This window comes from Pristis pectinata, chromosome 18, assembly GCF_009764475.1.
Source record: "Pristis pectinata isolate sPriPec2 chromosome 18, sPriPec2.1.pri, whole genome shotgun sequence".
Lineage (NCBI taxonomy): Eukaryota > Metazoa > Chordata > Chondrichthyes > Rhinopristiformes > Pristidae > Pristis > Pristis pectinata.
In genome coordinates this window covers 2,971,362-2,983,669 of record NC_067422.1, presented here as the reverse complement: position 1 = coordinate 2,983,669, position 12,308 = coordinate 2,971,362, and the positions used below count along the sequence as shown (strand labels likewise).

Here is a 12,308-nt window from a genome sequence, read left to right as displayed (position 1 = left end):
CTTGCCTCACAAGCCTGATAGAGTTCTTTGAGGAGGTGACCAGGGAGATTGATGAGGGCAGTGCGATGGATGTGGTTTACATGGATTTTAGTAAGGCGTTTGATAAGGTTCCCCATGGTAGGCTTCTTCAGAAGGTCAGAGGCCAAGGGATCTAAGGAAGCTTGGCTGTGTGGATTAGGAATTGGCTTGCATGTAGAAAGCAGAGGGTTGTGGTGGAAGGAGTGCCCTTGGATTGGAAGGCAGTGACTAGTGGTGTCCCGCAGAGATCGGTTCTGGGATCTCTACTTTTTGTGATATTTATAGATGACTTAGATAAGGGGGTGGAGGGCTGGGTTAGTAAGTTTGCAGACGACACTAAGATCGGCGGTGTTGTGGATAGTGTGGAGGGCTGTCGGAGCTTACAGAGGGATATTGATAGGATGCAGAGCTGGGCTGACAAGTGGCAGATGGAGTTCAATCCGGAGAAGTGTGAGGTGGTACACTTTGGAAGGACAAACTCCAGGGCAGAGTACAGGGTAAATGGCAAGGTACTTGGCAGTGTGGAGCAGAGGGATCTGGGGGTTCATATTCACAGTTCATTGAAAGTTGCCTCACAGGTGGAAAGAGCAGTTAAGAAGGCCAATGGGATGTTGGCTTTCATAAGTCGCGGGATTGAGTTTAAGAGCCGCGAGGTGATGATGCAGCTTTACAAAACTCTAGTTAGGCCACACTTAGAGTACTGTGTTCAGTTCTGGTCGCCTCATTATAGGAAGGATGTGAAGGCGTTGGAGAGGGTGCAGAGGAGACTTACCAGGATGCTGCCTGGATTAGAGAGTATTGAATATGAGGAGAGGCTTAAGGTGCTAGGGCTTTATTCACTGGAAAGGAGGAGGATGAGAGGAGACATGATAGAGGTATATAAAATATTGAAAGGAATAGATAGAGTAGACAGTCAGCGCCTCCTTCCCAGGGCACCAATGCTCAAGACGAGAGGACATGGCTTTAAGGTTATGGGTGGGAGGTTCAGGGGAGATGTCAGGGGGAGGTTTTTCACCCAGAGAGTGGTTGGTGCATGGAATGCACTGCATGGGGCAGTGGTGGGGGCAGATACATTGGACAGGTTCAAGAGCTTATTGGATAGGCATATGGAGGAGTGTGGGATGGGGGGATATGCGGGAGGAAGGGGTTAGGTAGTGTGAGGGTGGTTTGATGGACGGCACAACATGGTGGGCCGAAGGGCCTGTTTTGTGCTGTATGGTTCTATGGTTCGTTGTTACCTACGACCAAATTTTGTGTCGTCTGCAGACTTACTAATCATACCCTATATCCTCATCCAAGTCATTCATATGCAGTGAAATTCACTCTTACGGAATTCACAAATCATAACCAAAAAATTTTAGATACAGAATAAAAATTCACTCTTATAGAATTTATTTGAAAAAATAATCATAAGATGTGTACAGAGAACTGAACTAGTTTACCAAGGACAAGGATTGCAGGTTGCCGGTTCACAGTGGGAGAACAGTGGGAGTGGTAACTGCGGGCTCACCCTTAAGTTTTAAGGATAAATTGGATAGATACATGGATGGGAAAGGTCTGGAGGGTTATGGACTGGGTGCAGGTCAATGGGACTAGCGGAATAAAGTTTCGGCACAGACTAGAAGGGCTGAATGGCCTGTTTTCTGTGCTGTAGTGTTCTATGGTTCTAATACTTAAAGGATTTGCTTTGGAAACTTACAGTGCAACCTCTTCTATTGATACTTGTACAACAGTAGTTTATCAAACAATGTTTATCCATTTCTAGTTAATCAAAACAACAAATCTTTCTCTTCCGCCTACAGTACAATCAGAATTCCCTTGCTTCTAGACAGCACACCTGCTGTTCAGAGAAAAACTGTTGAGAGAAAAACTTCCTGTAGGAACCTATCTCCATGGGACTCATAGGAAAAAAAGGGTTTACATTATGCAAGATCGTGATATGGATTATTTTCTCAGAATGCAACCCCTTTGCAACACTGTATATTACAAACAACGAAGGTCCCAGTACCAACATCTGCAGTACACCACTTGTTACAGATTTCCAAGTCAGAAAAAACAGCCATCCATCACTACCTTCTGCCTCCTATTAACATTAGGTATCCTCCAGTCTTCTGGTACTGTGGTCAACAAAGATGCAAAAATCTCATTCAAAGCACCAGAATCACCTTTCTTACTTTTCTTAGCATCCTGGGATAGATCCCATCTGGCCCTGGGGATTTATTCATTCTAATGTACTGCAATATTTCTAGCACTTCCTCCTTCCTGAAATATATGTACTCCTGACTATCAGCCTACCTTCCCCTCACCCCCAACTTTCCAGCCTCCACATCCTTCTCCTGGTGAATACCAATAAGAAGTATTCATTTAGGAACTTGTTCATATCCCCTGGCTCCATGCATAGATAATACCTCTGGTCTCTGAGCGGCCCTATTCCTTCTTTAGCTACTGTCTTGTTTCTAATATACTTACAAACTTCTGATATAATACTTATAAACTTCTGATTTGAACTTTCAAACGTTCCTTCTCCATTCTGAACAATCAAGAACCAGAGATTACCATGCTGCTGTGAAGATGTTATGCTTTTCAAGTTTTTGAGAATACCTTTTGAGTCATTTCTTCTGTGAACCTGAAAAGCAACTGATGCAGGGTTTCTACCTGTAACATTGACAATTCCTTTCTTCCCACAGATGCTGCTCGACCTGCTGAGTTCCTCCAGCAGATTGTTTGTTGAGTGCAATTAGGGCTTCAGTGCTGAATATTGACCTGAGAGGGGATGCTGGCTGCTCAGAGATTTTATGGGAAAATAAATAAAACTGCAGATTCTGGAATCTGAACCAAAGCAGAAATTTTAGAAAAACTCAGCAAGTCAAGGAGCATCTGCAGCAAGAGAAACCAGTTAAGGTTTCTAGTCGAAGACCCTTCATGAGAACTGAGACCATCACCATATATATTACACAGTATGTACAGTACAGTAAGAGGCCACTCAGTCCATGCCAGCACTGATGCTCCATCCAAGCTGTCCCTAGCGTCCCTCAGCACAAGCATCCATTCCCTTCTCCCGCCTTTGCCCAGCCTTCACTGAAATGCATCTATACAGTTTGCCTTAACCACTCCCTGTGGTTGACAGTTCCATACTTTCACCATTCTCTAGGTAAAGAAGTTTCTTTTGACCTCACAATCTACCTCGTCATGGCCTTGCACCTTATTGTCTGCCCGCACTGCACTTTCTCTGTAACTGTAACACTTTATTCTGCATTCTGTTCATGTTTTACCTTGTACTCCCTCAATGTACTGTTGTAATGAATTAATCTGTACGATCGGTATGCAAAACAAGTTTTTCACTGGACCTCGGTGCATGTGACAATAATAAACCAATTTACCAATTTCTTCTGAATTCCCTACAGGATTTCTCCATGACCACCATATACGGCAGTTTGGTTTTGCTCTTCCCCACAAGTGGAAGTGTTCTCTCTGTAGCTACTTTATCAAAAATCTAAGCAAATGTATGTGGAGGGTTACAATGATAGATATAGCTGAGGAGTGATGGTAGTGGACCTGGATGGAGCATAAACACTGCCCTGGGATAAGTGGGATGAATGGCCTGTTACCGTACTGTTCATAGTATGAATAGTGAAAGCAAGCCTCGCCTCCTAAGCATTTATTTGCAATTTAAAGCACTATGCTGTGGACGGGAAGCAAGTTAGCAGTGTAACAGAGCACAACTTGCTTCTCCAATTACTTTAACTGTAGACTCTCAGTTTAACTGAAGTACTTAAAAAATGAAAACCATTTTACCTGCTTTCCTTAATATCCTTTACCCTGGATTATATATAAAATAGGAATTCCACATGCCAGGTAGAACACAACTCACCTTCACAAGGAAGTGGAGCTTCTTTGTCCCCTGTTCCATTCACAGTCGGCTTACTTGTTTTCTCTTTAGCCACCAAATCCTGAGGAACTTCCAGTGAACCACAGCAAATGGCCAGTTGAAAGAGTGATCGGGCCAAACGATTATCACCCACCTTCACCAGGAATTCCTGAATATACTGATCATTAATAATAAAGAAAAATTATTACCACCGACTAGAGAGCGCATCATCAGAAAAGGCTTAGAGTGCCATAGATTGTAGACACAGGGACACACTAAGAAATTAAGAACAGGAGAGGATGCCAAGTTCTAAATAAAAGGCGTGGTTTTAAAACGGAATAATCCAGAAGAAATACTTAAACAGAAGAGAAAACAATTCAGTCAGGACAGTAACTAGCTGGACGCATCAGTTGATGGGCACACGAAACAGACAAGTTTTCAGGGAGTAGAGGAATGGGATTAGTGGGTGTGCTCCAAGAATAAGCATAGACCAGATGGGCTGAATTGACAAAATATCAAAAAACAAATATAATGTGGAGGATTAATATAAAATATGAATAAATAGTTCTAAAAGGTGCCTGCTGCAGCAAATACTCCATCACATCTCTACGCCAACACCTTGGCTGCTCGTCCTTCAACAAGGCATAACTTCCTGCAGTTCAATGTAAGGAGAACAGAGCTATCAGCTTCAAGCTCCACGGCAATTTATGTGCTTCTGCTGTCCCCTGCCACTGTCTCACCCTGAACCAGATTACTCACAATCCTGTCATAATCAACTTAGATGAGCTTCTAACCACCTACTCTGTTTATCACAAAGCTCTCCTGTAACATTGCTGCATTACCTCAATCACCTGTGACTTCATCATCACCAGATCAGACTATCCCAGTAAACTTACAAAAGAAAAATGTTGTTGATGCTGGAAAATGGAAACTAGAAATGCTAGAATAAGCATAGAACTGAGCAAGGGCCAAAACCTGTTAAATTTCCAGCATTACCAGCTGTGACACTGCCTCACAGAATCACAAAATAATTTCAATATGGAAGACCATTCAGCCTGTCAAGTCTGTACTGCTTCCATTTGAGCACTACCCTGCTCTACCCCTCTCCTCACAGCCCTGCACATTCTTTCCTTCCAGCTCCCCTTTGAATGTTACAATTGAATCTGCTTCCACTACTACTCCTACATGTGCTGTGGAGATCCCCAAGCCCAGAAACATTTCTGCGTGTCCTCTAAAGCCTTTACAGCTTCCCTAAAGTGTGGTGCTGAGAAATGAACACAATGTTCCAACTCTGGCCAAACCAGTATTTATCGTGACTTCTCTGTATCTCAAACCCAGGATCCCATGAGCTTTTTTTAAACCACTTTCTCAACCTATCCTGCCACTTTCAATGAACTATGCATACACACCCTCAGATCTCTATTCTTGTAGCCCTTTTTGAATTGTGTGCTCTGGCACTTACTACTTCAATACTTTCTAACTCATTAAGAGCTGGTTCCTGTATATTCTTCTCACAGCAAGTTCGGCTCATCCATCTTCCTGATCCCTCCCCTTGTAACTTTATATTGCTCCTGGCCCCAACGTAATGATTAAATCATTTCATGGCCACACTATTCTTTATCTCTGCAACCCCAAACTCGGACATCCTGCTCCACATTTTGCAGATACTCCACTTGCTCCAAACTCTGGAAACAATGGCCCAAGTAACTCAGCTGCTCTGCCTGCCTCTCATCCTTTCAGACTCTTTGTTCACAACCAAGCTTTTCACACCGACTCCTCGTACTTCCTCTTTTGGCACCAATTTACATCTTTGAATGTGTTAGGTAAGTGAGGGCTGAAGTTGAAGTTGGCAGTGAAGCAGTCCAAGCTGGAATTTAAGCACCTGTACGATATGCTGGCAGCATCACGGAAGGTCTGGTGATGTCCCACTCATATTGAGACTCGCACATAAAATGCATGTTTGTAAAGTACAGGGATACAAGAGAGTGCAAATACTGGAATCTGTAGCAAAAAACAAACTGCAGCAGGAGCTATCCCTCTGCCTCCACAGATGCTGCCTGACCCGCTGAGTTCCTCCAGCAGTTTTTCTTTTGTAAAATACAGACAGTTTCTGTGCCCTAAATTCTATTTGAAAAGAGTAAGCAGCCAAATCTGAAAATGAAGACTTTCCAGTTAAATGGCAAGTAAACAGTAGAGGTAACGACTATTCTGCTGGAGGAACTCAGCGAATCAAGAAGCAACTGTGGGGGTGGGGAAGGAATTGTCGACGTTTCAGGTTGAAACCCTGCATCAAGACCAGAAATGTCAACAATTCTTTTGTCCCCACAGATGCTGCTTGACCTGCTGAGTTCCTCCAGCAGATTGTTTGTTGCTTCTGCATCCTCGTGTCTACAGTAAAGGTAGCCTGCTTAACCTAGCATAATCAAGATTGGTCCATCTTAGTGATATTATACGGTTGCATCATTAGGTAACTGCAGTAAGTAATCGATTTTGGCTACCAGAAAAGAAGAATTGAAATGAAAACTCCCAATCTTGACCTCACTGAAGTGTTTATTGCACATATATTCATGGAGATAGTTACATTTTATTCCATTCTTTTACTCTTTTTGCTGCTTTATTTTGTCATTTATTTTTAAAATGTTACATAGAATAGTAAAATTTAACTCCACAGAACTCAATAAAGGTGACAAGTCTGTGAAGTCTTCTCTTCACTATCTGCATGCTACCGAGCATCATTCTAATTATTCTGCTAAAAATGCTGACAGATAAAGTCCTGTTATCTATTGGCCAGGGGAGAAAATAACTATGTGGCATTGGATAGCAACTGCATACATTTGAAAGGAATAAAAGCAATTTTTTTTAAGAAATGATGTACTTTGCACATTGGTTTATAGTGAAATGCTGGGCAGTCCACAACATCCAAAAATCATCTTTGGGGAAATGGGGTGCCCTTTACCAAGGTCTCAGAGAAGCAGGTCCTTGAGTGAACACTTGCATGACTCTGATCCAGGGATAGAGCTATATCTCTGTGCTGATGAATGCTGGGTGAAGATCTCCCTATTTATTGGTTTTGTTTTAAGATTTTTTGGAAATAAGTTCAATTCCGGTCACCTCATTATAGGAAAGATGTGGAGGCTTTGGAGAGGGTACAAAGGAGGTTTACCAGGATGCTACCTGGTTTGGAGGATACGTGCTATGAGGAGAGGTTGGATAATCTGAAGCTGTTTTCTCTAGAGCAGCTGAGGCTAAGGTAAGATTTGATAGAAGTTTATAAAATTATGTGAGGCATAGATAGAATAGATAGCCAGTATCTTCTTCCCAGGATTGAAATATCTAGCACTGGAGGGCATGTACTTAAGGTGAGAGGGGGAAAAGTACAAAGGAGATGTTTGTGGAAGTTTTTTTTACACAGAATATGGTGGGGGCCTGGAATGCACTGCCAGGGCTGGTGGTAGATGCAGATAGCACAGGAGCGTTTAAGAGACTCTTAGATAGGCACATGAATGTGCAGAGAAGGGAGGGATATGGTTAATGTTTGGGGACGAGGAATTAGATTAATTAGGAGTCATTGGTTAAATTAGTTCGGCACAACATCATGGGTGGAAGGGCTTGTCCTGTGCTGTACTCTTCTATGTTCTAAGGATGCAGAAAAAAAAGGACAGGGCCAGACTAAGGTGATCAACATGTACACTTCTTACTGCCTTTGAAAGTCAAGGTACACAGTCGCAAAGTATCCTTAGTCATTTTACCCCTAATACACACTCAATCCACTTCCCTCATTTCCTTCATCTTGAAGTTTTTTCCATAGTCAATAAACTCCAGTCTCTATTTACAAATTGCTAAATTTTCATCCATTTAAAAGAATATAGCATGTAGAAAAATAAAATAACTACCTTAGCCATTTTTTCACTGAAAACTTCCTTTGCATTGATGAAAACCTGAAGAACAGCCTCTGCTGCTGTGTTTGAGGCATATTGTTTACGGAGATCTAGGCACCCACTGGTAGAATACAGCTGTGGTCCACTAGCAGGGTCAAGCAGATTCTTCTTAATTTTGTTCATCCGATTTTGCACTTCCTCCTCTATTTCTCTCTGAATACGATTTTTTGCAGTTTCCAAAGCACCACGTTCACTGTTTGCGGCTTTTGACAATGTCTGTTTAACAAAAGTTTTAACATATCAGAGAGATACTTAGTAATTTACTTTCTTCACCTTCAAGGATATTTTTCCTCCCTTTCTACTCAATCCATCCCTCCTGATACGTCAGCCAACAAACCATTCCCTAATTGATTGAACTGCTCTGGGTACAATTTGCAACCAGTAACTAAAAAAGTGTACACCAGTAAACCTCCCTATTTTCCCTTTTTATTCTAGAGATATTATAATCAGTTTATTTTCAGCATGTTTCTAGGCTTTGTCCTGAATAACTTTAAATAACAATTAGTGAATGGGTCCTATGAAGAGGTATTGCATAAAGGGCTATGAAGCATACAGAGCTAAAATCTCATAGTAACCACAGGCAACTCGCAGACATTAAAAATGCAGTTAAGTACTGTACAAAATGGCATCAGCTGCAATGGATAGCTTAGAAGTAATTAAAGTCTCCTGCTCAATTTTTAAAAGTAGGTATCATACTGAAGCATAGAATTATCAGCCAGTGATGGTTTTAATGCTTTGAGAAGTCCAGCAGACAACTTTCAAATCTCTTGTATCAATCTCACTCTTTGCTTAAAGGCAAACTAATAACATACAGGTTGAAACAAACAAATTGCTGGAGAAACTCAGCAGGCCAGGCAGTATATGTGTAGGGAAATGGACAATGTTTCAGGTCGAGACCCTTCATCTGGACTACTCGTCACCAGTCCAGATGAAGGGTCTTGACACGAAACATCAACTGTCCATTTCCCTACACATATACTGCCTGACCCACTGAGTTCCTCCAGCATCTTGTTTGTTACTCCAGATCCCAGCAGCTGCAGTTTCGTGTCTCCAATATACATATCTTGGACTAATACAGACAATGCTGTAAATACGTAGTAATCCTGCTAACGATGGAAGAGAGAATAATAAAGGCAAATGCTTTGAGCTGAAAAGCCTGTTGGCTCAGAATTCATCGAAAACTAATGAAAACATTTTTCCTCCCTTTAACAAAAGACTTGGAGGAGACCTCACATTTAAAATTCTGAATACACTAATAGGGAACTTGAGTAAAATGCATCCATGTGGAAGAATTCAAAACTAAAGACCACAAATATAAGACAATAACAATTAAATCCAATAGGGAAAGAGAGGAGAAATATCTTCATCCATACCTCTGCTACATACAGACATACCTTTGAGACACAGTATAATCCAACACTCTCCTCAAATATTTAGATACATTTGCTAATACAAGTTGTTTTCCTTGATTAAAGTTTGCTTTTTTTTAAATCTCTGTGGGTAAATGGAATTTATTATAAGACATAATAAAATCAGAAAACGCTGGAAATACTCAACAGGTCAGGCTGCATCTGTGGGAAGAGAAACAGAGAGATCCTTTGTCATTGACCTGAAATGTTAACTCTGTTTCGTTTCCCACAGATGTGGCCTGATCAGTTGAGTATTTCCAACATTCCAAAAGTCATCATGTTTAATGTTAGGGTAACTTTGCTTGACAGCTGTAAAATGCTCACAATCCTAATTAAGTTTCCTGATGTCCAATGGAGCAGTATCTCAGCAACTGCAACTGGCTGCTGCAGAGTGACCCTGACATCTCCTCCTAACTGCAACCCACTGCCCCCTTCTAAAGCTGCTTGTGTATAGAATTAAGGAAGGACAGACTTGGAATTGACTTATGCATGCCAATAGCTTTCTACTTGGCCTTACACAAACAAGTTAGCTGTCAACCAAAGGGTTCCTGACATCCAAAGTACTCAATCCCATTTTCTGGGATTGATTGGTTCAGTTATGAGGAGAGATTGGAGAAGCTAGGTCTTTTCTCCCTGGAGTAGAGGGGTTAGGATGGGGACGACTGAGGTATATAAAATTTTGAGGGTTATAGATATGCATACTGCTGGAAACAATTCCCCTTATCAGAGGTAGATAAGTGCAAAGGCCACGACGAGGCAGACTGGGAGATCAAGAGTTCATCTTTTAACGAATGAGAGGTCTGTTCAAGTCTGGAGGAACTCAATGGGTCAACCTGAAACAACAACCATCCCTTTGTCTCCACAGATGCTCCTTGACCCGCTGAGATCCTCTAGCAGCTTGTTTTCTGCTTAATATGGAAAGGTCTCCACAGGTCAGCATGGATGAGTTGGGCCAAATGGCCTGTTTCCATGCTGTACAATTCATCAATTCTATGATTTCTGACTGAGCATCTTCAACAGAGAAGGTAACTAAATTGGATGGGGGACAAAATCCATTAACATCAAAAACATGAGAAAAACTTAGTGAATAAAACAAAAGGAACTTACTGATATTGGAAGACCGATGCTGGTAATTCTGATTCCAAGGTCGTACGGCGAATCACAGTGAAACTGATCTGCTAGGTATTTTATAAATTCAGCCAAATCTATTTTAACTGCTCTGAGAGATCTTTTATATGCATTAAGGCTCTAAAGAGTAGCAGAATGGGGGAGGGGGGAGAGAAAAAGTAAATCATGAATGTCTGCAAATATTTATAATCACAATAAAACAGAACAAAAGGTTGCTGTAGGTTACAACAGGACATTGTTAGGATGCACAGCTGGGCTGAAAAGTGGCAGATGGAGTTCAACCCGGAAAAGTATGAAGTGATACACTTTGGAAGATTGAATTTGAAAGCAGAATACAAGGCTAATGGCAGGACTCTTAGCAGTGTGGAGGAACAGAGGGATCTTGGGGTCCATGTCCATAGATCTCTCAAAGGTGCTGCGCAGGTCGATAGGGTTGTTAAGAAGGCGTATGGTGTGTTGGCCTTCATTAGTCGGGGTATTGAATTCAAGAGCTGCATGGTAATGTTGCAGCTCTATAAAACTCTGGTTAGGCCACACTTGGAGTACTGTGTTCAGTTCTGGTCACCTCATTGTAGGAAGGATGTGGAAGCTTTAGAGATGGTGCAGAGGAGATTTACCAGGATGCTGCCTGGATTGGAGACCATGTCTTATGAGGATAAGTTGAGTGAGCTAGGGCTTTTCTCTTTGGAGAGAATGAGGATGAGAGGTGACTTGATAGAGGTAAGATCTAAGATGTATAAGATGATAAGAGGCATAAGTGGACAGTCAGAGACTTTTTCCCAGGGCGAAAATGAGTAACACAAGGGGGCATAATTTTAAGGTGACTGGAAGAAGATATAGGGGGGATGTCAGAGGTAAGTTTTTTTACACAGAGAATGGTGGGTGTGTGGAACGCACTGCTGGCAGAGGTTGTGGAGGCAGATACATTAGGGACATTTAAGAGACTCTTAGATAGACACATGAATGATAGAAAAATAGAGGGCTATGTGGGAGGGAAGGGTTAGATAGATCTTAAAGCAGAATAAACCATTGGCACTACATCGTGGGCCAAAGGGCCTGTACTGTGCTGTAATGCTCTATGTTCTAAAAGCAAGGAGACCCTGTACATAGAGATAAAACTCTACTTTTCAAGACGGGAACCACATTCTTTGGAAAGCTGACATCCAGATACCCACAATTTAAGCACACATACCGCATGATCATGACTGTGTTGAAAATAAATTAGGAACAAAACTGTTATAACTGGCCCCCATATTTTACTCTGTTGAAGTAATGAAAAGTGGTCTTGGCGTTGAGCTAACAGAATTCTTCAAAATTTGACATTCCACTTGTAGGGAAGAGGACAACTTGAGGCCTTCAATGTAAGATGGCCATCAAGAATTAAAAAGGGAATTAACAAACTTCTTCATCCATCAGTGCCAAGAATGTAGAACTCACTGCCACAGAGACCAGCTACGGCAAATAGTTCTGATACGTTGAAGAGGAGGTAGGACACGGATTTGAGGGAGAAAGGAATAGAGAATTATGCTAATTAATTAAACAGGATAAACTGGGAGGAAGCTTGAGTGGAACATAAATACCATCAGCCTGGGTGGGTAAAATGGCTTATTTCGATGTCATTACTTCTATGTAATTCTATGATCAGTGTTAGAACGTAAAACAGTGTAACGCAGGGAAAGGCCCTTTGGCCCACAATGTCTGTGCCGACCATGATGCAAATTTAAACCACATATCTACCCGCACACGGTCTATATCCCTCCATCCCTTGCCTGTCCATGTGTCTGTCTAAATCAAAATACCTCTTAAACATTGCAGTCGTATCTGCTTCCACCACATCCCCTGGCAGCAGATTCCAGGCACCTAACACTGTGTGTAAAAAAATTGCCTCATGAATCCCTTTTAAGCTTTCCCCCTCTCATCTTAAAGCTACGCCCTCTAGTACACTCT

At 41.8% G+C, this 12,308-nt stretch overlaps 1 protein-coding gene across 4 annotated transcripts in view; it reads right to left on the bottom strand.

Moving 5' to 3' along the window:
- wu:fj29h11 (uncharacterized) overlaps positions 1-12,308 on the bottom strand; it is a 140,162-nt gene that overhangs the window by 70,541 nt on the left and 57,313 nt on the right. For all 4 annotated transcript variants that reach the window (XM_052032944.1, XM_052032947.1, XM_052032945.1 and 1 more), the window contains 3 exons: positions 10,341-10,481; positions 7,780-8,040; positions 3,890-4,064 (listed from right to left, as the gene is read on the bottom strand). In XM_052032944.1, coding sequence (XP_051888904.1) covers positions 3,890-4,064; positions 7,780-8,040; positions 10,341-10,481 — 577 coding nt within the window. The remainder of the gene's footprint in view (positions 1-3,889; positions 4,065-7,779; positions 8,041-10,340; positions 10,482-12,308) is intronic.